Raw genomic sequence first — 26,412 nt, forward strand, 5'->3', positions numbered from 1 at the left:
GAGTTTGAGCTTGGTGAAGGCACGTACCGAGGTCGTGGGGCAGCACACTTGTGTATAGAGTTTGAGCTTGGTGAAGGCACGTACCGAGGTCGTGGGGCGGCACACTTGTGCATAGAGTTTGAGCTTGGTGAAGGCACGTACCGAGGTCGTGGGGCGGCACACTTGTGCATAGAGTTTGAGCTTGGTGAAGGCACGTACCGAGGTCGTGGGGCGGCACACTTGTGCATAGAGTTTGAGCTTGGTGAAGGCATGTACCGAGGTCGTGGGGCGGCACACTTGTGAATAGAGTTTGAGCTTGGTGAAGGCATGTACCGAGGTCATGGGGCGACACACTTGTGAATAGAGTTTGAGCTTGGTGAAGGCATGTACCGAGGTCGTGGGGCGACACACTTGTGAATAGAGTTTGAGCTTGGTGAAGGCATGTACCGAGGTCGTGGGGCGACACACTTGTGAATAGAGTTTGAGCTTGGTGAAGGCATGTACCGAGGTCGTGGAGCAGCACACTTGTGTATAGAGTTTGAGCTTGGTGAAGGCATGTACCGAGGTCGTGGAGCAGCACACTTGTGTATAGAGTTTGAGCTTGGTGAAGGCATGTACCGAGGTCATGGGGCGACACACTTGTGAATAGAGTTTGAGCTTGGTGAAGGCATGTACGGAGGTCGTGGGGCGACACACTTGTGAATAGAGTTTGAGCTTGGTGAAGGCATGTACCGAGGTCGTGGAGCAGCACACTTGTGTATAGAGTTTGAGCTTGGTGAAGGCATGTACCGAGGTCGTGGAGCAGCACACTTGTGTATAGAGTTTGAGCTTGGTGAAGGCATGTACCGAGGTCGTGGGGCAGCACACTTGTGTATAGAGTTTGAGCTTGGTGAAGGCATGTACCGAGGTCGTGGGGCGGCACACTTGTGCATAGAGTTTGAGCTTGGTGAAGGCACGTACCGAGGTCGTGGGGCAGCACACTTGTGCATAGAGTTTGAGCTTGGTGAAGGCACGTACCGAGGTCGTGGGGCAGCACACTTGTGCATAGAGTTTGAGCTTGGTGAAGGCATGTACCGAGGTCGTGGGGCAGCACACTTGTGCATAGAGTTTGAGCTTGGTGAAGGCACGTACCGAGGTCGTGGGGCGGCACACTTGTGTATAGAGTTTGAGCTTGGTGAAGGCATGTACCGAGGTCGTGGGGCGGCACACTTGTGAATAGAGTTTGAGCTTGGTGAAGGCACGTACCGAGGTCGTGGGGCAACACACTTGTGAATAGAGTTTGAGCTTGGTGAAGGCACGTACCGAGGTCATGGGGCAGCACACTTGTGAATAGAGTTTGAGCTTGGTGAAGGCACGTACCGAGGTTGTGGCGGCACACTTGTGCATAGAGTTTGAGCTTGGTGAAGGCACGTACCGAGGTCGTGGTGGCACACTTGTGCATAGAGTTTGAGCTTGGTGAAGGCACGTACCGAGGTCATGGGGCAGCACACTTGTGCATAGAGTTTGAGCTTGGTGAAGGCACGTACCGAGGTCGTGGGGCGGCACACTTGTGAATAGAGTTTGAGCTTGGTGAAGGCACATACCAAGGTCGTGGCGGCACACTTGTGCGTAGAGTTTGAGCTTGGTGAAGGCATGTACCGAGGTCGTGGCGGCACACTTGTGCATAGAGTTTGAGCTTGGTGAAGGCATGTACCGAGGTCGTGGGGCGACACACTTGTGAATAGAGTTTGAGCTTGGTGAAGGCATGTACCGAGGTCGTGGGGCGACACACTTGTGAATAGAGTTTGAGCTTGGTGAAGGCATGTACCGAGGTCGTGGAGCAGCACACTTGTGTATAGAGTTTGAGCTTGGTGAAGGCATGTACCGAGGTCATGGAGCAGCACACTTGTGTATAGAGTTTGAGCTTGGTGAAGGCATGTACCGAGGTCATGGGGCGACACACTTGTGAATAGAGTTTGAGCTTGGTGAAGGCATGTACCGATGTCGTGGGGCGACACACTTGTGAATAGAGTTTGAGCTTGGTGAAGGCATGATGGACAGGGGAGGTGTTGTTGGTGCTGTGTTCCTTGACTTGAGAAAGGCATTTGATACAGTTAACCATAAGGTACTCCTTGCTAAATTGTCCACATTCAACTTCTCCCACAATGCTCTCAAGTGGATTGAGTCATATTTGAATAACCGAATTCAATGTGTGAAGGTCCACAACCATCAATCAACTGCTCTTAACTCCCATACCGGTGTTCCACAAGGTTCTGTGCTGGGTCCACTTCTGTTTGCTTTGTACGTTAATGATCTGCCCTCTGTGTGCCCCGACGTCGACATTCAGTTATATGCCGACGACACAGTGATATATGCCCATGGCAGCACAAACCAACAGGCTGCAGCTAAACTCACTAAGGCACTGGGCCACATCACAGCTTGGCTAAATCAATCATGCCTTCAACTCAACACATCTAAAACGGTCAGTATGTTTTTCTCTAAACGGCCAAGTAACACTCCAAAACCAGACATAATGATATCAGGAAAGAAACTACAAGTTGTCTCTGAGTTTAAATATCTGGGTATCATTATTGACTCGCAGTTATCCTTCAAATCTCATGTTAAGAAAACATGTCACAGGGTTAAGTTTGGCTTATCTAACTTCAGATTCATTAGAAATTCAATGACCACCGACTCAGCCAAGTTATATATGAACGCCATGATAATGTCCCACCTCACTTACTGCATAACAAGTTTCGCACAAGCCAATAAAACCACTCTGAAACCACTTGAAACATTATACAAGCAGACTCTCAAAATTTTGGACCGGAAGTTAAACACTTATCACTACTGCCCCATCTTAAAAAAGTACAACCTCTTGAGTTGGGATAGTTTAGTCAGATATGCCAATCTTTGCCTTGTGTACAAAATTCTACATAACACTGCTCCCCCTCCGCTCCGATCATTCATCACACAGAGGTCAGATACTAACCGGGCAACCAGAGGTGCAACTCGAGGCGACTGTGTTGTTCCGAGCAGAAAAAGTGCCTTCAGCCACTCTGTATTTTCAGTTAAGGCAACGCAGGAATGGAACAAAGTACCAGTGCATATAAGAGAGCTTGCTACTTACCGTTCCTTTACAGGACACCTGAAACTATGGCTCACAAATAACCAGTCATGTGCACATTAACAATAACTACTTCTCCCAGCATTCAGTCTCTAGTGTCTTATGTGTTTTTTATTGGTGTGTCTGTTTTAGATGTGTCCTGCTATGCTTATGTGTTTTTATTTTGTCTGCATGGCATTGTATTAATCAGCCCTTTATGTTTTTATTGTCTTCTTATTTTTGTAACACATGTATTTTAATTGACTTGAATTTTAGGCTGCCTCTTCAACATCTGGCCAGGGACAGCAGATGGAAACTAGCCGTCCAGGCTAACTCTGGCTCACTTACAGTCTTACTGTTGATTGGTGTGCATTGTCCCTGAGAAATAAACTAATAAATAGAAAAAAAAAATGTACCGAGGTCGTGGAGCAGCACACTTGTGTATAGAGTTTGAGCTTGGTGAAGGCATGTACCGAGGTCGTGGAGCAGCACACTTGTGTATAGAGTTTGAGCTTGGTGAAGGCATGTACCGAGGTCGTGGGGCAGCACACTTGTGTATAGAGTTTGAGCTTGGTGAAGGCATGTACCGAGGTCGTGGGGCGGCACACTTGTGCATAGAGTTTGAGCTTGGTGAAGGCACATACCGAGGTCGTGGGGCAGCACACTTGTGTATAGAGTTTGAGCTTGGTGAAGGCATGTACCGAGGTTGTGGGGCGGCACACTTGTGCATAGAGTTTGAGCTTGATGAAGGCACGTACCGAGGTCGTGGGGCGGCACACTTGTGCATAGAGTTTGAGCTTGGTGAAGGCATGTACCGAGGTCGTAGGGCAGCACACTTGTGCATAGAGTTTGAGCTTGGTGAAGGCACGTACCGAGGTCGTGGGGCAGCACACTTGTGCATAGAGTTTGAGCTTGGTGAAGGCATGTACCGAGGTCGTGGGGCAGCACACTTGTGTATAGAGTTTGAGCTTGGTGAAGGCATGTACCGAGGTCGTGGGGCAGCACACTTGTGCATAGAGTTTGAGCTTGGTGAAGGCACGTACCGAGGTCGTGGGGCGGCACACTTGTGTATAGAGTTTGAGCTTGGTGAAGGCATGTACCGAGGTCGTGGGGCAGCACACTTGTGAATAGAGTTTGAGCTTGGTGAAGGCACGTACCGAGGTCGTGGGGCAACACACTTGTGAATAGAGTTTGAGCTTGGTGAAGGCACGTACCGAGGTCATGGGGCAGCACACTTGTGAATAGAGTTTGAGCTTGGTGAAGGCACGTACCGAGGTCGTGGCGGCACACTTGTGCATAGAGTTTGAGCTTGGTGAAGGCACGTACCGAGGTCGTCGTGGCACACTTGTGCATAGAGTTTGAGCTTGGTGAAGGCACGTACCGAGGTCATGGGGCAGCACACTTGTGCATAGAGTTTGAGCTTGGTGAAGGCACGTACCGAGGTCGTGGGGCGGCACACTTGTGAATGGAGTTTGAGCTTGGTGAAGGCACGTACCAAGGTCGTGGCGGCACACTTGTGCGTAGAGTTTGAGCTTGGTGAAGGCACGTACCGAGGTCGTGGGGCAGCACACTTGTGAATAGAGTTTGAGCTTGGTGAAGGCACGTACCAAGGTCGTGGCGGCACACTTGTGCGTAGAGTTTGAGCTTGGTGAAGGCATGTACCGAGGTCGTGGCGGCACACTTGTGCATAGAGTTTGAGCTTGGTGAAGGCACGTACCGAGGTCGTGGCGGCACACTTGTGCATAGAGTTTGAGCTTGGTGAAGGCACGTACCGAGGTCGTGGCGGCACACTTGTGCATAGAGTTTGAGCTTGGTGAAGGCGTCGCTGTTGCCGCTGGCAGCCTTGAGGAACCAGTCGCTCACCGGCTGCTCCGCTAGCTTCTTGGCTGCAGTGCCACCCACAAGCACTAAGCCGTCAGGGTGGCCTTTGGAAATAGGCCGGTGCTGGCCCAGTCGACAGGACTATAGGAAAAACACAAAAAGGCGAATGAACACATTTTTTCATTCAGGAGAGACTTGAGTTCACTTAACCAAAGTATGGCACTGAAGCACACGGATCAAGCGTATACAAAACTTTTTAATGAAGAACTAACCTTTCGATGCCAAGTGCCTCTTCATCAGAGACATTTTTTCATTCATTTGATCGAGAACAAAATGTAATGCTGCTATTATATATGTGTCTTATAAAATAAAATAAAAAACATTCAAAGTAGCATCTACTTCCACTGGGATCTCCATTTATAATAAACAATTCTAAGATTTTTATGCCATTCACATTGTGAACTTGTGGACTGTCAGGTAACCAGACAACCTAGAGTTTAGTTTTCCACTTCTTCAGTTATGTTTATAGCCCCTTATCACAAGCATGCCTCAAAGAGCTGTACATAGCATCACAGTCTTATACTACACCATACTGTACATCTACACACAATATAGGTTACATACTAAACATATTACTAGATTACATTACTACACAGACACAGCATATATTTGGACTGTGGGAGGAACCCGGAGCACCCGGAGAAAAACCATGCAAACACGGGGAGAACAAGCAAACTCCACACAGAAAGGACGGTTGGAGACTCAAACCTACGACCTTCTTGCTGTGAGGCGAAAGCGCTAACAGCTGAGCCACCGTGCCACCCGCGCCTAGTAGTGACAGTGATAAGTGCACTAAGTGTTTGCAGCCTCCTCCGGTCCCTACCTCGTAGACGGCGGTGAGGTCGCGGAAGAAGCTCTTGGCACCGCTGAGCAGGGCCTCGTTGTCGGGACAAAGCACCAGGTAGCCGACGTCCCGCTGGGAGCCGAAGGGATCCAGAAGCAGCTTCTCCCAGTAGGGCAGGCCGAACGGGGACAGCACCACAAAGTCGTACTCGTAACCCACCAGGAAGGTGGGGATGGGCAGGGGCTCCGGGGACTCGTCTGTGCCTGTGAGAGTGGGGGGGGGGGGGGGGGGGGGGAGGGAAGAAGAAACAAGATGAGAGAGAGAAATGAGGGGGAACCGAGTGTGCAGGCACAGAGAGAGAGAAGTGAGTAAGTGGCGTAACAAGAAAAGTGCCAGCCTCCCCCCCTGGGTGCAGCCTTCGCCCCTGGGTGCAGCCTCTCCCCCTGGGTGCATCAGATTGCGAGGCCCCCCAAGCACCCTGGCAGCTTCTCCCCACAGAGCTGACATCTGGACCACAGCTGAGGGCCTACACTGCCTATTGATCTGACATCTAGAGAGTTTTTCTACCTCACACACACACAGCAAATGTCATTGTCACCCTCAAGTGGATGACAAATGCAACTTGAATTTTCATGCCCCGACAAAATCCAAAGAAATTACAAGGAGTCAGTGTTTCCCCCTAGAAACAGCACACTTTTTCATTTACATTATCCACTGAATCCCCAATATTGACTCAATCTATTGGTCTAATTAAGCAATATCACATGAGAGGGAGTGCTGCTGTACTGTATATCAGCACGGCTGTGATCTGCAGGCCAAGTGCTGAAGATAATCACAGCCGGAGACAACAGCACGACCTCCAGTGTGATCATGCTTTTGTACAACAGTTGTGTAAACAAAGCTATTCACCAAGTCATAACAGTATTCTCTTTAAGTAATTTGAGACAACAGATGATTTGTGTCTCTTATTTGTCTCCGCCAAACAAAAACAGTTCCCTCAGGATTGCACTACCAAGTGTTGCCAAGCAACAGATACACTGTGCTACAGTAGCTACTTTTAGGTTAGCATAGACGATTTCAGTGTCCTTTCATCCCAATCGGGGGACGTTGTTAAGGATAGGATTCAATGGATATTAAACGCATAGTGCATACATTTGGATACAGTACTGTATCAAATACACAGGGTGTATTTTCCTCGCATGAACATAACATAAAAAACAATTGCAACTCACCAATGTGTCCGCATGTGGCCGCACAATAGCCTACATACAGTATCATTGTGGATTGCCACAAGATAGAAATGCATTTGCAACACTGATTTCACTTAGGTCGCTTTCACATATAAGCTGTTTGGTCCGCTTTACAGTAAACGCGCCAGAGTTCATTTCCTTGGATGGTGCACTTCGTTTGGGGTGGTGTGAAAGCTCAAATGAACTCTGGTGCGGAACAAACAAGTGAACTCTGGTCCGCTTGAAAACGTAGGTCTCGGTTCGCTTCCAAGTGAACGCTGGCGCGGTTCGTTTGTGGTGTGAAAGCAATCCGGACTAAACACAAGAGCAAGAGCCTTCTCCTTCGGTACTGCCTCGCTCTGCAGAATAAAATGTTCAACAGCTCGCTGCCTCATCTGCTGCTCATATTGGGCACATTCTTGTAAAATATTTATTTGATAGTAACGCCAAAGTAAAACCAGAAATCCCAATATCACAGGTGGTGTTGCTCCATGGTTTGTGTTTCGCAGATTACCTTGTGTTTAGGGATGCACCGATCCACATTTTTTCCCTTTCCGATCCGATTCCGATACCTGAATTTGGATATCTGCTGATACCGATATTATGCTGATACCAATATTTTTCTTGAATATACAGTATAGGCAAAGATTTGGCCAATTAAAGTTTTTTTTTTATATACCTTGCAAAAAGCAGACAAAATTAAGAAAATATACAAGGCAAAGAAGGATACTATTATACAGGGGCAAATTGCAGCCCGCGCTGGAATTGAAGAAAAAATCCGATCCGATCCGTGAATTAGTGCCAAAATCGGCACCCCATACCGATATTGGATCGGATCGGCCCCATCCCTACTTGTGTTGTTCAGTCAGCCCTCAGCAGGCAAGGCGGCAAAAGAGGAGAGATTTCCCCTCTATATTCTGTCCAATAGACGAGTGACCGCTTCGACCACGTGACATTGTTCAGAAAGGTTGGTGCGTGAGAGAGAACCGGACTGTGTCAAAGAGAACCGGACCAAATGAAAAATGAAACAATGTTGCAACTTCACCCCCCCGAATCGCACAGAGTCCACCAGCTTATATGTGAAAGCACAGAGTCCACCAGCTTATATGTGACAGCACAGAGTCCACCAGCTTATATGTGACAGCACAGAGTCCACCAGCTTATATGTGACAGCACAGAGTCCACCAGCTTAAGGTGCGTTCACACCGAGATATTTATTTTTCGCTCTGTCGCTCAAGTCAACCCTTTGGAATCGCTCTGTCGCTCTGTTTAAATCGCTCATCAACAGGCACACGAAATGACGGACATGTGGGGGATATAACGTTACGCAATGTCATGATATTTGTCCACTACGAGCCACGTCATTGTTTACAAGCTAAAGCCTATCAGCGTGCTCCTAATGCGAGCTCCATACCGGTAGTACAGACTTCATGTCAGCTGTCAGCCTGTCAATGTGGTTTGTTGCCACACAATAAACCAGCGGTTTGTTCCAAGCCAGTGTGATGCTTGACTCGCTCTCACACGGCAGCCAATCAGCGTTGAGCGGCGAGCGACTGATGCCAGCGTATTTTCGCTCGAGTTGGATATTTTCATCTCGAGCGACGAGCGAATTTTCTCCCCATCACTCTGTCTCTGCTGCTCGGACGCCCAGCGATTTTTCTCCCAGGCGAATATACGCTCAATCGCTCGTTTGCATTGACTTTGTATGTAAACTCGACGCCAGCGAAAAACTTTAATAGGTCGGTGTGAACGCACCTTTATATGTGAAAGCACCGAGTCCACCAGCTTATATGTGACAGCACAGAGTCCACCAGCTTATATGTGACAGCACAGAGTCCACCAGCTTATATGTGACAGCACAGAGTCCACCATCTTATATGTGAAAGCACAGAGTCCACCAGCTTATATGTGACAGCACAGAGTCCACCAGCTTATATGTGACAGCACAGAGTCCACCAGCTTATATGTGAAAGCACAGAGTCCACCAGCTTATATGTGAAAGCACAGAGTCCACCAGCTTATATGTGAAAGCACAGAGTCCACCAGTTTATATGTGAAAGCACAGAGTCCACCAGCTTATATGTGACAGCACAGAGTCCACCAGCTTATATGTGACAGCACAGAGTCCACCAGCTTATATGTGAAAGCACAGAGTCCACCAGCTTATATGTGAAAGCACAGAGTCCACCAGCTTATATGCGAAAGCACCGAGTCCACCAGCTTATATGTGAAAGCACAGAGTCCACCAGTTTATATGTGAAAGCACAGAGTCCACCAGCTTATATGTGACAGCACAGAGTCCACCAGCTTATATGTGAAAGCACAGAGTCCACCAGCTTATATGTGACAGCACAGAGTCCACCAGGTTATATGTGAAAGCACAGAGTCCACCAGCTTATATGTGACAGCACAGAGTCCACCAGCTTATATGTGACAGCACAGAGTCCACCAGCTTATATGTGACAGCACAGAGTCCACCAGGTTATATGTGAAAGCACAGAGTCCACCAGTTTATATGTGAAAGCACAGAGTCCACCAGCTTATATGTGACAGCACAGAGTCCACCAGGTTATATGTGACAGCACAGAGTCCACCAGGTTATATGTGAAAACACAGAGTCCACCAGCTTATATGTGAAAGCACAGAGTCCACCAGCTTATATGTGACAGCACAGAGTCCACCAGGTTATATGTGAAAGCACAGAGTCCACCAGCTTATATGTGAAAGCACAGAGTCCACCAGCTTATATGTGACAGCACAGAGTCCACCAGGTTATATGTGAAAGCACAGAGTCCACCAGCTTATATGTGACAGCACAGAGTCCACCAGCTTATATGTGACAGCACAGAGTCCACCAGCTTATATGTGACAGCACAGAGTCCACCAGGTTATATGTGAAAGCACAGAGTCCACCAGCTTATATGTGAAAGCACAGAGTCCACCAGCTTATATGTGACAGCACAGAGTCCACCAGGTTATATGTGACAGCACAGAGTCCACCAGGTTATATGTGAAAGCACAGAGTCCACCAGGTTATATGTGAAAGCACAGAGTCTAACAGCTTATATGTGAAAGCACCGAGTCCACCAGCTTATATGTGACAGCACAGAGTCCACCAGGTTATATGTGAAAGCACAGAGTCCAACAGCTTATATGTGAAAGCACCGAGTCCACCAGCTTATATGTGACAGCACAGAGTCCACCAGGTTATATGTGAAAGCACAGAGTCCACCAGCTTATATGTGACAGCACAGAGTCCACCAGGTTATATGTGACAGCACAGAGTCCACCAGCTTATATGTGAAAGCACAGAGTCCACCAGCTTATATGTGACAGCACAGAGTCCACCAGCTTATATGTGAAAGCACAGAGTCCACCAGCTTATATGTGACAGCACAGAGTCCACCAGCTTATATGTGACAGCACAGAGTCCACCAGGTTATATGTGACAGCACAGAGTCCACCAGTTTATATGTGACAGCACAGAGTCCACCAGCTTATATGTGACAGCACAGAGTCCACCAGCTTATATGTGAAAGCACAGAGTCCACCAGCTTATATGTGAAAGCACAGAGTCCACCAGCTTATATGTGACAGCACAGAGTCCACCAGCTTATATGTGAAAGCACAGAGTCCACCAGCTTATATGTGAAAGCGACCTTAGTCATATTTTTTTTTGTTTACTACACAAGAGGTGAGCATTGCCTGATGTGCAAAGCGATCTAGCGTGGGGTCTTTTTAATGTGTGCGTGGAGGGGGGGGGGGGAGCATGATGATCATCTTCTTGCGCCTGTCTTTTTACTTTCGATTTCAGCTACCGCTCGTTCTCTTCTGTCTCTCTCTCTCTCACTCTGTCTCACTCTCTCTCTCTCTCTCTCTCTCTCACTCTGTCTCACTCTCTCTCTCTCTCTCTCTCTCTCTCTCTCTCTCTCTCTCTCTCTCTCTCTCTCTCTCTCTCTCTCACTGTCTGTCTGTCTGTCTGTCTCTCTCAGTCTCTTTCTCCCTGCCGAATCATATCGCTTCCTCGCGGCCAAGCAGCAAATGCTTTGCGGACTGGCACCAGTCCGGGGCGCGGCGGGTGGGAACCACTGAGGTAGGGCTAGTTATGCTCACTGAAGCATTGTCTTTTTCTTTCTTCTTTTTTTTAAAGAAACTTTTTTCCAAAAATACATTTTACAGCTCTGTGTCATTATCAGGCTGGGCAGAGCCAGAGAAACACACCCCTCACAAACCCTCTCATCTCCTGAAGCTCTGCTCTGTCACAGGCTGGGAGGCAGACAGACACTAGAGGTCTGCTACCCGACCCGAACCGAGACCTGATGTTGGGTATTTGCCGGGTTTTTAAATAAACAATTAGGACCGCGTAGGGATTGTTACACTCACAGAGAATGTGGGCTCGGGCTTAATTTCCAGGCCCGTGCAGACCTCTAGGCTAGCTTGCCAGCTACTCAGCTATTCACAGTTACATTAGAACACCTGTGAAGTAGGGCTGCTCGATAAATCGATTTTGAATCGTAATCGAATTAATTAGTTAGGACGATGTTAAAAACGCGAAAATCGTAAAATCGATTTACACTTCAACTAGGGTAATTACGTTATGGCGGGGCGGCTCTCTCTCATGTACGCATGCTGCTACTTGTCCATTCTCCCCGCTGTAAAGTCTCAGAGTGAGCACTGAGCGCAGCTTATTGCACTGCGGGCTGTAGCCTACAAGATAACGATCACGTGCGCACACGAACACAGACGTTATCACCGGACGATGAAACGTTGCCTTTACAGTTCACATAATAACAAAACAACACGTGAGGCCACCGAGTACTGATAGATTGGCTGTAAGTTAGCAGCCTCAGCTGACTCACCTGTCCCTGTGTGTCTGAATTTCCCCCTAACTGCTATCGCAGTTCCCCGCATACCTGTTGTGACTTTGTGTTATTCTAGTACAGATATAACTCAGAGCACAGGTGGTCGTTTAGACACTGCTAATATATTATGTCACGGAGGCACACACAAATCCACCAGTGTCAAGTGACTGCAGGTCAGCAAGCAACAGCCAGGAAGTTAGGCATAGCAGTGGCAAGCTAAAACAGGAAGTTGGGTTGTTCTGCCTTCAGAGTAAAAGCGTAAATTGTCACTTATGGAAAAAAAGGGGGGAAAAGAGCTCTGCAGGGCAACAAATGTTTAGAGAAGTATAATAGTATATCGAAATCGAAATCGAAAATCGAGTTTTGAGAGAAAAAATCGTCAATTTTAGTTTTAGGCAAAATCGAACAGCCCTACTGTGAAGTGGAGTGATGCATACCCTGGCCTGCTGTTCTACTGTATATCAGCACTCATGGAATGCCTCTTGTCCAATCAATTTGCTCAACCGGAGCTAACTGTTGTTACAACAACAGTGTTGTATAATCCTAAGTAGCTCTACACTGTGGCAGCAACAAGTCAAGTGGACAAAACTAAAAGTCTGCTGCGTCCCCAGACTTACCGTAGGAACCTCGTCCAGCCATCTTGTGGAACTGCTGCCAGGTGAGGGGTCCCTGAACGCCCCACGACCGCACCGTCCTCTTCTTCTGGATGGCGTCCTGGAGCACAGGCTGGAGGGACATCAGCACGCGCAGCACATCCTGGGAGCACAGCGCACTCACGTCCACCGCTGGACAGCAGATAAGAGTGGCACAGTTACAGACGGATCACAACACGGGAAACGCACACTGCAACTACACAAGCAGTCCTGAGGAGAAGGATCGGTCAGCAGACTAGGCTGCAAAAAGTCTCAACTAGTCAAACGTCAAAACGTTAAAACAAATAAAATATGGTGAGATAATATATTTGGTTTCCAACTTGACTTGTTTCAAGAACTTTCTCAAAACAAGCCAAAAAAGGCAGATCACTCCACTTGTAACAAATAAATGCGCAATTCTTTGCGTCCATGTGGGAATCACTTGTTTGTGGGTGTGGGGAAACATGCAGTATTTCTCACGGTTTTGTTTGGCCCAGTGATGCAGGCAGGTGCTCTTGACCAGCGCCTCGTCCACTTTGCCGCCCGACATATTGTCCATGAACTGCCTGCCGTGCTCCAGAGCCATGTAGCAGTCGCTGTGGTAGTCCCTCTCCTCCACCCTCACGCAGGGGGGTGCCGGGGCCCCGCCAGGCCCCCGGGTCAGGACGTCCTGCTCCAGGCTGGAGATGGGCGAGAAAGGGTTGGTGCACTGGTCCTGCAGGAGGAGGATCAGCTCGTCCGGGACGCGCTCCCCTCTCCTGTCCGGCGAGGGCAGCCGCAGCTCCTCAAAGCGCTTCTCCGCCTCGCGGCTGACGTCTGAGCCGCGGCCGATGATGTCCAGCTCGTCCTCCAGGAAGAGGCCCGAGCCGTTGCCGTAGCGACGGTTGACCACGGCGCTGAAGCCGCAGCTGCAGGGGTCCTGCGCCTCGCCCACGGGGTCACTCAGGTACACGCCCACGTCGGTCCCCTTGATGTTCATGTTGCACACGCAGATGCAGCAGCTGTCGAAGTTGCAGTCCTTGAAGTAGGGATACACATTTTTAGTCAATTTCCTTAATCGATTAATTGGTCATGTTAACGATCAATTAATCAATATATAAAAAAACAGCTTTTGACATACAAAATATAAATAATACCTAATGCGGCTTTTTACAGCTGTCATTAGTCCTACTCAAGTTAATCAACCAGCCAAACCTCCTGCATTAGCTGTCATTGTGCTGTATTACAACAATGTATCACAATGTTTACAATGAATACTGTTGTCTTTTTTTGTGTAATTCTCCCATACTGGACTTTTTGCCTGCTTGCTTGGTTTTCTTCTTCCTCTGTATAAGCGGTGAAAGTTAAATTTCGCCCTTGTGGTGAAGAATAAATAATTGTGAGAAAATAGCACATAATATAGCCTACATTGTCGATTAATCGGTTAATATGCGTTTGATTCTTAATGGTGCTTAATTAATTGACGACTAATCATGAACATCCCTACCTTGAAGAGGTTCATGACCGACTCAGAGAGGATGAGGGTGACGTAGAGGCTATGGGCCTCGGGGATGGAGGGCACCGTGGCCGGCTCCACCGAGTTGAGGGGCCGGCAGGTGGAGGGGGTGGAGGCCGGCGAGTACAGGTCCGAGTTCTCGTACTTGAGCGAGCCCTGGACGCTGGATGGGCCGCGGGGGGTGCGCGGGGTGCGCGGCGTACGCGGGGTGGGGGCAGAGAAGCGCGGGGTGGCGGGGGAAGGCAGGATGCCCGCGCCGCTGTTGCTCGGCGGGGCGCTGTTGGACATGAAGGGCGTGTAGGTCTGGGGAGTGTAACTCTGGCTGTAGTCCTGGTCCATGGTGCTGCCTACACTGGGGATGTTACTGGGGAGAGACAGAAGGAAATGAGTGAGGAAAAGGCCACACAAGAACCTGAAGACGTACAGTATCTACTGTATAGTATAGTCTCTGTGCTTCCTGTGATCCCCAGCAAGATGAGTAAACTCATTTCACTACTACTCAAATCATAGAAATCATCCCAATTAGAGAATGTATTATCTCTCTATCGCTCAATTATCTCCTAATGTACAGCATACATAGATGACACAAATCTAATGTACAGCATACATAGATGACACAAATCTTCTCAGACAGATAAGAGACAAAATATGATCAATTGGGGGTTCACAGCACGGCCTGATATAATGATGTCTATTTAGGGGTCTGAGAAGCCAGCGCTAGCACACACAAAGTGCTTCATTCCCCCGGTCATTTGAAGTTAACGGCAGCACTCGGTAGTCGGTAGATATCTTCAAATGTAAAGGACGCATTTTCATTATCCAACTCCGTCGCTGTGTTTATGTAGATGGGTCAAGCAATACGGCAGTAGGCCACAACAACACTCACTACAAAAGGAATGGAGAATGGGCTGTGACTGCACATGTTTACACATGAGAGAACAAGCAGGGGGGGGGGAGAGAGAGAGAATGAGAAACGGGGTAGAAAGAGAAAGAGAGAGAGAGAGAGAGAGAGAGAGAGAGAGAGAGAGGGGGGGGGGGGAGCAAGAAAGACACTCAACAAATATTTCAACAAGCATCCCTCTGAGGTAAAGTCTATTTTTGGGGCTGGCAAGCAACTGTGTGGAGAGTGAGAGAGAGCAAGGCAGGGGGAAGCGGGGTGAGGGGAGCACATCGTGTCCCTAGCTGTATGTGGGGAACAACTCCTGGCAGAGTCCCATCAGAAGGAAGTCCCAGGCAGCACTGCTTCCTCTCCAGCAGCCCGGGCAGGTTCATATTGGGATAGGTTAGGGCTGCTCGATTATGGCAAAAATCATAGTCATGATTATTTTTGACTGATATTGAGATCACGATTATTTAACTTTACTCATTACTTTGGCAACATCATGAATTTATTGTACCTGAGAAAACCTTGTCTTTTGAATACTGGATTTCTTTGAACTTTAAATATAATTCAACTGAAAAACAAAGAAATAAAAGCAAATAAAAGTAAAACAAAACACAGAGAAATAAATAGGCTAACAAAAAAATATATAAAATTATTCTTTTATCATTCTTGATTATTTTCATAATTGTGGGAAATTGTAATTGAGGCTAAAATTCAATTAATTGCACAGCCCTAGGATAGGGATACAAAAGCAGCACCAAAGCAGGATATTAAGGTTTTCAGGTATGACTCTTGGGACTTGGTGGCCACACTTGACAGCATCATGCTGTCACCCCTCTCTCTCCTTCCACAGCCCACATTACCCAGGCATCGTGCTGTCACCCCTCTCTCTCCTTCCACAGCCCACATTACCCAGGCATCGTGCTGTCACCCCTCTCTCTCCCTCCACAGCCCACATTACCCAGGCATCGTGCTGACACACCTCTCTCTCCTTCCACAGCCCACATTACCCAGGCATCATGCTGACACCCCTCTCTCTCCCTCCACAGCCCACATTACCCAGGCATCGTGCTGACACCCCTCTCTCTCCCTCCACAGTCCACATTACCCAGGCATCGTGCTGACACCTCTCTCTCCCTCCACAGCCCACATTACCCAGGCATCATGCTGACACCCCTCTCTCTCCTTCCACAGCCCACATTACCCAGGCATCATGCTGACACCCCTCTCTCTCCCTCCACAGCCCACATTACCCAGGCATCGTGCTGTACACCTCTTTCTCCCTCCACAGCCCACATTACCCAGGCATCGTGCTGACACCTCTCTCTCCCTCCACAGCCCACATTACCCAGGCATCATGCTGACACCCCTCTCTCTCCCTCCACAGCCCACATTACCCAGGCATCGTGCTGTACACCTCTCTCTCCCTCCACAGCCCACATTACCCAGGCATCATCCTGACACTCCTCTCTCCCTCCACAGCCCACATTACCCAGGCATCGTGCTGACACTCCTCTCTCTCGCTCCACAGCCCACATTACCCAGGCATCATGCTGACACTCCTCTCTCTCCCTCCACAGCCCACATTACCCAGGCATCATGCTGACACACCTCTCTCTCCCTCCACAGCCCACATTACCCAGGCATCATCCTGACACTCCTCTCTCTCCTTCCACAGCCCACATTACCCAGGCATCATCCTGACACTCCTCTCTCTCCCTCCACAGCCCACATTACCCAGGCATCATGCTGACACTCCTCTCTCTCCCTCCACAGCCCACATTACCCAGGCATCGTGCTGACACACCTCTCTCTCCCTCCATAGCCCACATTACCCAGGCATCGTGCTGACACTCCTCTCTCTCCCTCCACAGCCCACATTACCCAGGCATCATGCTGACACACCTCTTTCTCCCTCCACAGCCCACATTACCCAGGCATCATGCTGACACTCCTCTCTCTCCTTCCACAGCCCACATTACCCAGGCATCATCCTGACACTCCTCTCTCTCCCTCCACAGCCCACATTACCCAGGCATCATGCTGACACTCCTCTCTCTCCCTCCACAGCCCACATTACCCAGGCATCGTGCTGACACACCTCTCTCTCCCTCCATAGCCCACATTACCCAGGCATCGTGCTGACACTCCTCTCTCTCCCTCCACAGCCCACATTACCCAGGCATCATGCTGACACACCTCTTTCTCCCTCCACAGCCCACATTACCCAGGCATCATGCTGACACACCTCTTTCTCCCTCCACAGCCCACATTACCCAGGCATCGTGCTGACACACCTCTCTCTCCCTCCACAGCCCACATTACCCAGGCATCATGCTGCCACACCTCTCTCTCCCTACACAGCCCACATTACCCAGGCATCGTGCTGACACACCTCTCTCTCCCTCCACAGCCCACATTACCCAGGCATCATGCTGACACACCTCTCTCTCCCTCCACAGCCCACATTACCCAGGCATCGTGCTGACACTCCTCTCTCTCCCTCCACAGCCCACATTACCCAGGCATCATGCGGACACACCTCTCTCCCTCCACAGCCCACATTACCCAGGCATCATGCTGACACACCTCTCTCTCCCTCCACAGCCCACATTACCCAGGCATCATGCTGCCACACCTCTCTCTCCCTACACAGCCCACATTACCCAGGCATCGTGCTGACACACCTCTCTCCCTCCACAGCCCACATTACCCAGGCATCGTGCTGACACACCTCTCTCTCCCTCCACAGCCCACATTACCCAGGCATCATGCTGACACTCCTCTCTCTCCCTCCACAGCCCACATTACCCAGGCATCATGCAGACACACCTCTCTCCCTCCACAGCCCACATTACCCAGGCATCATGCTGACGCACCTCTCTCTCCCTCCACAGCCCACATTACCCAGGCATCATGCTGCCACACCTCTCTCTCCCTACACAGCCCACATTACCCAGGCATCGTGCTGACACACCTCTCTCTCCCTACACAGCCCACATTACCCAGGCATCGTGCTGACACACCTCTCTCTCCCTACACAGCCCACATTACCCAGGCATCGTGCTGACACACCTCTCTCTCCCTACACAGCCCACATTACCCAGGCATCGTGCTGTCACCCCTCTCTCTCCCTACACAGCCCACATTACCCAGGCATCGTGCTGACACACCTCTCTCTCCTTCCACAGCCCACATTACCCAGGCATCGTGCTGACACACCTCTCTCTCCCTCCACAGCCCACATTACCCAGGCATCATGCTGACACACCTCTCTCTCCCTCCACAGCCCACATTACCCAGGCATCATGCTGACACACCTCTCTCTCCCTCCACAGCCCACATTACCCAGGCATCGTGCTGACACACCTCTCTCTCCCTCCACAGCCCACATTACCCAGGCATCATGCTGACAAACCTCTCTCTCCCTCCACAGCCCACATTACCCAGGCATCATGCTGACACACCTCTCTCCCTCTCCACAGCCCACATTACCCAGGCATCGTGCTGACACACCTCTCTCTCCCTCTCCACAGCCCACATTACCCAGGCATCATGCTGACACACCTCTCTCTCCCTCCACAGCCCACATTACCCAGGCATCATGCTGACACACCTCTCTCCCTCTCCACAGCCCACATTACCCAGGCATCATGCTGACACACCTCTCTCTCCATCCACAGCCCACATTACCCAGGCATCATGCTGACACACCTCTCTCTCCCTCCACAGCCCACATTACCCAGGCATCATGCTGACAAACCTCTCTCTCCCTCCACAGCCCACATTACCCAGGCATCATGCTGACACACCTCTCTCCCTCTCCACAGCCCACATTACCCAGGCATCGTGCTGACACACCTCTCTCTCCCTCTCCACAGCCCACATTACCCAGGCATCATGCTGACACACCTCTCTCTCCCTCCACAGCCCACATTACCCAGGCATCATGCTGACACACCTCTCTCCCTCTCCACAGCCCACATTACCCAGGCATCATGCTGACACACCTCTCTCTCCATCCACAGCCCACATTACCCAGGCATCATGCTGACACACCTCTCTCCCTCTCCACAGCCCACATTACCCAGGCATCGTGCTGACACACCTCTCTCTCCCTCCACAGCCCACATTACCCAGGCATCATGCTGACACACCTCTCTCTCCCTCTCCACAGCCCACATTACCCAGGCATCATGCTGACAAACCTCTCTCTCCCTCCACAGCCCACATTACCCAGGCATCATGCTGACACACCTCTCTCCCTCTCCACAGCCCACATTACCCAGGCATCATGCTGACACACCTCTCTCTCCCTCCACAGCCCACATTACCCAGGCATCATGCTGACACACCTCTCTCCCTCTCCACAGCCCACATTACCCAGGCATCATGCTGACACCCCTCTCTCTCCCTCCACAGCCCACATTACCCAGGCATCGTGCTGACACACCTCTCTCTCCTTCCACAGCCCACATTACCCAGGCATCATGCTGACACACCTCTCTCTCCCTCCACAGCCCACATTACCCAGGCATCATGCTGACACACCTCTCTCTCCCTCCACAGCCCACATTACCCAGGCATCGTGCTGACACACCTCTCTCTCCTTCCACAGCCCACATTACCCAGGCATCGTGCTGACACACCTCTCTCTCCCTCCACAGCCCACATTACCCAGGCATCGTGCTGACACACCTCTCTCTCCTTCCACAGCCCACATTACCCAGGCATCATGCTGACACACCTCTCTCTCCCTCCACAGCCCACATTACCCAGGCATCATGCTGACACACCTCTCTCTCCCTCCACAGCCCACATTACCCAGGCAAGCAACTGGACCGGATGGAATGTGTGCATTCCTCCTAAAAACATGTGCGGAGGAACTAACTCCAGCATGGCATCGTCTCTTCCAGATGTCAATCGACACCCATACGGTGCCAGATATCTGGAAGAGATCAATTATAGTGCCAGTTCCCAAAAAGTCCTGTCCATTAGAGAATAATGACTATAGGCCAGTTGCATTGACCTCCAATGTGGTTAAATCCCTGGAGAGAATTTTGACGGAGGAGCTCCGGAAAGAAACAGAGCAATCACTAGATCCCTATCAATTTGCTTATGCAAGGAATCGTGGAACTAGTGATGCGATTTCTGCACTGACCCACCGATTATTAAAACACCTTGAAGATGATAAAACATATGCAAGGCTTCTGTTTGTTGATTTCAGCTCCGCTTTTAATACAATCCATCCAGATGTCCTCCTAGGAAAGTTGGCTAGGCTGGAGGTGAATCCTTTTCTAATTAAGTGGTACTTTTCATTTCTTTCAAACAGGCCACAACAGGTGAGATTTAACTCGTCACTCTCTGATGAGACAGTGAGCAGTACAGGGGCCCCCCAGGGGACAGTTAGTTCGTCCCTGATGTTCACTTTATACACAAATGATTGTGTCAGCTCACAACCCAATCAGTATGTGGTCAAATTATCTGATGACACTGTTATCCTTAGTCTACTCACAGGTGAAGGAAACATCAGTAGCCATATAACAGGAGTAGACAGGTTTGTAGGATGGTGTGATGAACATCACCTACAAATTAACGTAAGGAAAACAGAGGAGATTGTGGTCGATCCCCGGTCTATAGGTGACCACACCCTGATTGGTATACATGGTCATGACATAAAACAGGTTACCTCCTACAAATATCTAGGAGTCCAGATTGATGGTGAAATGAGCTGGCACCCTCATGTGACAAAACTATGTGCAAGAATACACCAGCGCCTTCATTTTTTACGTAGGCTTAGACCCTTTGGTGTATGCAGAAATATAATGCTAATCTTTTATAGAGCCAGCATAGAGTCCATGTTAAGGTATGGTATCACAAGCTGGTTTGGAAACCTGACGGTAAAGTATAAAACTGAGATTCTTAGATTGGTCAAAATGGCAGGGAAGATTATGGGGATGTCTACACCTCCCATTACTCCCCAGGTCATTTTTGAGCAGTCTACCGGTACCATTGGGCAGGCTAAGAAAATTGTGTCTGACCCCTCTCATGTACTTCATCCAGAGTATAGGTTACTGCCGTCAGGCAGGAGGTATGGGGTCCATAAGTGGAAATATAATAGGTACAAGTATTCTTTTGTCCCTCTGTCAATTACACTCCTCAATGGACTCCTTGCGGAAGGCAGACAGAGGGGTAGAAGGCTCTGAGGTGGAGTTAAGGTGTCTTATTTATTACGTCGGTGAGTGACGGGATTTACGTGTCACTGTGTGCCACATTGTTAATGTTTGTAGTGCACTGTACTGTGTGTATGTTTGCTGCTGGTCCGTGTCCAAGACAAATTTCTCCCTTGGGAGACAAAATAAAGTAACCTTGAACCTTGATCGTGCTGACACACCTCTCTCTCCCTCCACAGCCCACATTACCCAGGCATCGTGCTGACACACCTCTCTCTCCCTCTCCACAGCCCACATTACCCAGGCATCATGCTGACACACCTCTCTCTCCCTCCACAGCCCACATTACCCAGGCATCATGCTGACACACCTCTCTCTCCCTCCACAGCCCACATTACCCAGGCATCATGCTGACACACCTCTCTCTCCTTCCACAGCCCACATTACCCAGGCATCATCCTGACACTCCTCTCTCTCCCTCCACAGCCCACATTACCCAGGCATCATGCTGACACACCTCTCTCTCCCTCCACAGCCCACATTACCCAGGCATCATGCTGACACACCTCTCTCTCCCTCCACAGCCCACATTACCCAGGCATCATGCTGACACACCTCTCTCTCCTTCCACAGCCCACATTACCCAGGCATCATCCTGACACTCCTCTCTCTCCCTCCACAGCCCACATTACCCAGGCATCATGCTGACACACCTCTCTCTCCCTCCACAGCCCACATTACCCAGGCATCATGCTGACACCCCTCTCTCTCCTTCCACAGCCCACATTACCCAGGCATCGTGCTGACACACCTCTCTCTCCCTCCACAGCCCACATTACCCAGGCATCATGCTGACACACCTCTCTCTCCTTCCACAGCCCACATTACCCAGGCATCATCCTGACACTCCTCTCTCTCCCTCCACAGCCCACATTACCCAGGCATCATGCTGACACACCTCTCTCTCCCTCCACAGCCCACATTACCCAGGCATCATGCTGACACACCTCTCTCTCCTTCCACAGCCCACATTACCCAGGCATCATGCTGACACACCTCTCTCTCCCTCCACAGCCCACATTACCCAGGCATCATGCTGACACACCTCTCTCTCCTTCCACAGCCCACATTACCCAGGCATCGTGCTGACACACCTCTCTCTCCTTCCACAGCCCACATTACCCAGGCATCGTGCTGACACACCTCTCTCTCCCTCCACAGCCCACATTACCCAGGCATCATGCTGACACACCTCTCTCTCCCTCCACAGCCCACATTACCCAGGCATCATGCTGACACACCTCTCTCTCCTTCCACAGCCCACATTACCCAGGCATCGTGCTGACACACCTCTCTCTCCTTCCACAGCCCACATTACCCAGGCATCGTGCTGACACACCTCTCTCTCCCTCCACAGCCCACATTACCCAGGCATCGTGCTGACACACCTCTCTCTCCTTCCACAGCCCACATTACCCAGGCATCGTGCTGAAACACCTCTCTCTCCCTCTCCACAGCCCACATTACCCAGGCATCGTGCCGACACATCTCTCTCTCCCTCCACAGCCCACATTATCCAGGTGTGGCGTTACCGCTCAATCACACAGAGTATGTGGCTGCCACAACCATACCATGTATTTGTAACGATGCATTCAGAATCTGACACAACCTTTTTCATCTCCTCGACATTTCATACCATCTAATAAAGCAGAAAGGTCATGAAAATAATCTTGGGTCTGCCATCAGGCAGAAATGTATAGCACTATATGTGCGCTTACCTCTGCTATTCACCTTATGTAGCCACGCCCATTTGACCCGGTTGTGTGGCCGTATCAAAACTTCCGGCTAAAAATAAAATAAAATAAAATGGCTGGCTGCTCCAATATCCTCTAACTTTGAATTAACTAATAATTTAGCCAATTGTATGTAACAAACATACCAAATAAAAGCAAACGGCAATGTCTAAGAATGCAACGCCATGTAACTGGCTCGTTAATTCTCGCATTCCAGGGAATTACGTTAACATCTGCAGGTCTTATTGACGTAAGTGGCTCGAGCGCAACTCGGAGGAGAGAAAACTATCTGAAGCTTTCTTTGTTGGAGTCCAGGTATGTTTTACAAGAAAGTGCTCGTCATTGTCGACGATAACGTTATCTGACCTGGCTAACAGTGGATACTCGCTTGCTTGCTGTGTACCAGCTCAAAGTAGTAGGCTACGTTCTTTATTTTACCCCCTTCACTGTCCGCTCCAAAAACAACTCTCTTATTTTGCGCCGTGACCGCCGGAAGTGTTAAAAGGACCCGGAAGAATTTGGCCCACTGTAAGGTCTGAACATAAGGTGAATAGCAAGAAAAAGATTTCCCTTTATCTGCGTCTGCATTTAACAGTCAGTTGACATTTCCAACTGAGCCCTGAACCTGCAGGATAAGTGGTATGGACAGTTCACCTCTGAGTTATAAATCATATGTACAGTAAGTTATATGTTGCCCACAAGCCAAGACACGTCTCTAATCACAACCATACTAAAGGACATGCTGATACTCAAGTCTATAGTTGCAATCAATGTCAGTGGATGCTCTATAAGCCTGCAACATGTAATTTCCCTAGGTCCAAACATCTCAAAGGTATCATAGGTATACACCAATACAAATGCAATATAGTGTCTACAAACAATACAACACGGCTTTTGGAGTTTAGGACGCCTAAGAAAACCAATTTGGAATAAAGTATGTTATGCATATTTTAGGAGAGCTGTAGCCAGACAAATCAACTGGTGACTCCAAGCTGCTCTGAGCGGGGAGGTGGTATGGAGCTGCCGTGGGGCAACATCTCACCACTCACACTGATAATAATCCTCATCTTCAAGCAAGCAGGCATTTTACACTCATCTCCCTGCTCTGCCTGAGCAATGAAGCATCATGCTAGGGGTGGGGGCGACAACTGGGGATAAACTGAAATCTGTGTCTGTGTGTAGGCCGAGAGAGACAGAGACCAGAGAGTGAAGAGTATATCTGTGTCTGTGTGTAGACCGAGAGAGACAGAGACCAGAGAGTGAAGAGTATATCTGTGTCTGTGTGTAGACCGAGAGAGACAGAGACCAGAGAGTGAGAGTATATCTGTGTCTGTGTGTAGACTGAGAGAGACAGAGACCAGAGAGTGAGAGTATATCTGTGTCTGTGTGTAGACTGAGAGAGACAGAGACCAGAGAGTGAAGAGTATATCTGTGTCTGTGTGTAGACTGAGAGAGACAGAGACCAGAGAGTGAGAGTATATCTGTGTCTGTGTGTAGACTGAGAGAGACAGAGACCAGAGAGTGAGAGTATATCTGTGTCTGTGTGTAGACTGAGAGAGACAGAGACCAGAGAGTGAGAGTATATCTGTGTCTGTGTGTAGACCGAGAGAGACAGAGACCAGAGAGTGAGAGTATATCTGTGTCTGTGTGTAGACTGAGAGAGACAGAGACCAGAGAGTGAAGAGTATATCTGTGTCTGTGTGTAGACTGAGAGAGACAGAGACCAGAGAGTGAAGAGTATACGCATCCTCACACACACATGGCATACCAGCCAGTGCAGCCTTGGTGTGTCTAGTGTAAGTTAAAATTAGAATGCTGCCTCAGTAAACCTCTGCATACACAGATTGATAAATCTCCATTACTGATGGAATGGCTTCAATGTAGCGTGCTAATTGCAGCATTACCACCATATTGAGGAGTTCTTCAGAGAATGGGAGCTGCCGTTATCACTGGTGGATCTTTTTTAACAGGTGTCTCTTTTTGGACGAGCACTGTACTTAGCAAAAGCCAATAAAGGCACTCCTGTCCTCTTCTCACCTGTCTTTGTTGAGGAAGCTCATGACAGGCACGGGGTTGAGTAGCTCCCTGCCCATGGTCCAGCTGGGCCGGTAGATGCACTCGTCTGGTAACTTGAGAGGCGGCACACACGTCTGGCTGGGCAACGTCTTCAGAGGGGCAAACATGGAGCAGCCTACAAACGCCTGGCACAGCTCTGGCTTGTACACAAACGAGTAGTCCTGAAGGAAGGCGGAGAAGAGAAGGAAAAATCATTAGGTGATACTTTATTGATCCTGGTAGAGGAAATCTTTTGGCTTGGCCTCCTCTAGGGAGGTCAGAGATCACGCTCGGCTACAGAACCGTATCACTGGAGCTAGTAGGGATTCAAGTGTCTTGCTTAAGGACAGTTGAGCAAGGTAGATCATTGTTGACACAGGGACTGAACATGGAATATTTTTATTTTTTGTTTGAAGGCCACCCTGCTGCTTCAAAATGAGCACAAGGAGGAAAATATATCCACCAACCAGTTACTTGGACTTATGACATCTAGGCTATATTATAGGCTGTTGTGTTTCAGCTACATACAGTATATTACTAGTGCTGTCCTCTAAAAGCCGAAATAGTCTAATCATCAGTCGAGAGAGCGAGATTCCTCAAGTCGAGCAGTCGTTTTTTCCCATTTAAATTCCAATCTTAATTTTATTTGTTAATTTATTTAGGCCTATCCGTTTTTGAGAAATAGGCTAAAGAACTGTATAGAATAGCCCTAGTAGGCATTAGAGATGTTATTTCAAAGCAGCGGCAATGTCTTATTTTACACGGTTTCATTTGTTTATTCATGTAGGTTACATGTTTTAATGTTGAAAAGGTGAAATAAAAAAGATAGGCTATAATAGCTTAATTTAAAAAAGAAATAGATGTCTCCTGCCTGTCTCATTATTCAGACAAATCTATTATCCAATAGCGATGTCAAATCTTGCCTGATACAGTCTCTTATTGATTTTTAAATGCTCAAAATATGTCCCCATCACTCTGTTGCATTGACTGTTAATATGGTCAAAATAATTACTGAAGATATTCTATACTTTTTTTATTTGTTATTTTGATAGAATAGTCGAATATTCGTATTGGACAGTCGAATTCGATTCGACTGGCAGAATTCTGAGTCGAAGACAGCCCTATATATTACATATTAGTATGCATAAAGCACTGAGAGGTTGATATGCTGTTCACTTCCTTTCTTTACCTCTCCCTTTGCAGCAACAAGTACAACTCTTAACAGCACCAATAATGTACAGTAAGCAGTGACAGTGACAGTGAAGAGTCGACAGCAGGGCAGATTGTGCAAAACTGCCAAAAATTGCAAATGAAGAAGAAGAAAGGAGGAGAAGAAGAAGGAGAAGAAGAGGGACCATGTTGAAAATAAGTGTTCACACTTTTACATGTCATCCCTTGGATTTTGTTGTCTTCTATATCCATAAATAAAATCAATCAATCAATCAATCAATCAATCAAAAGAAGAAGAAGAAGTTTTCGAAATCGCGATATTCGGTAAATATCGTAATATTCAATATTACCGAAAATCGGCCCAAGCCTAAATCTAGTACTTCTGACAGTA

The 26,412-nt window shown here is 48.9% G+C and overlaps 1 protein-coding gene across 2 annotated transcripts in view; it reads right to left on the reverse strand.

The window, feature by feature from the left end:
* The window catches only part of med13a (mediator complex subunit 13a), a 260,218-nt gene that overhangs the window by 30,694 nt on the left and 203,112 nt on the right, over nt 1–26,412 (reverse strand). Inside the window, exons 15-20 of one of the 2 annotated variants that reach the window (XM_083638644.1) lie at nt 24,834–25,033; nt 13,939–14,299; nt 12,933–13,470; nt 12,438–12,605; nt 5,769–5,992; nt 4,837–5,026 (exon numbers count right to left, since the gene is read on the reverse strand). In XM_083638644.1, the coding sequence (XP_083494770.1) occupies nt 4,837–5,026; nt 5,769–5,992; nt 12,438–12,605; nt 12,933–13,470; nt 13,939–14,299; nt 24,834–25,033 (1,681 nt within the window). Of the gene's footprint in view, nt 1–4,836; nt 5,027–5,768; nt 5,993–12,437; nt 12,606–12,932; nt 13,471–13,938; nt 14,312–24,833; nt 25,034–26,412 lie in introns of both variants that reach the window. The other variant, XM_083638643.1, reaches the window with a different exon arrangement.

This window comes from Poromitra crassiceps (genome assembly GCF_964638095.1).
Source record: "Poromitra crassiceps genome assembly, chromosome: 1".
Classification (NCBI taxonomy): Eukaryota; Metazoa; Chordata; class Actinopteri; order Beryciformes; family Melamphaidae; genus Poromitra; species Poromitra crassiceps.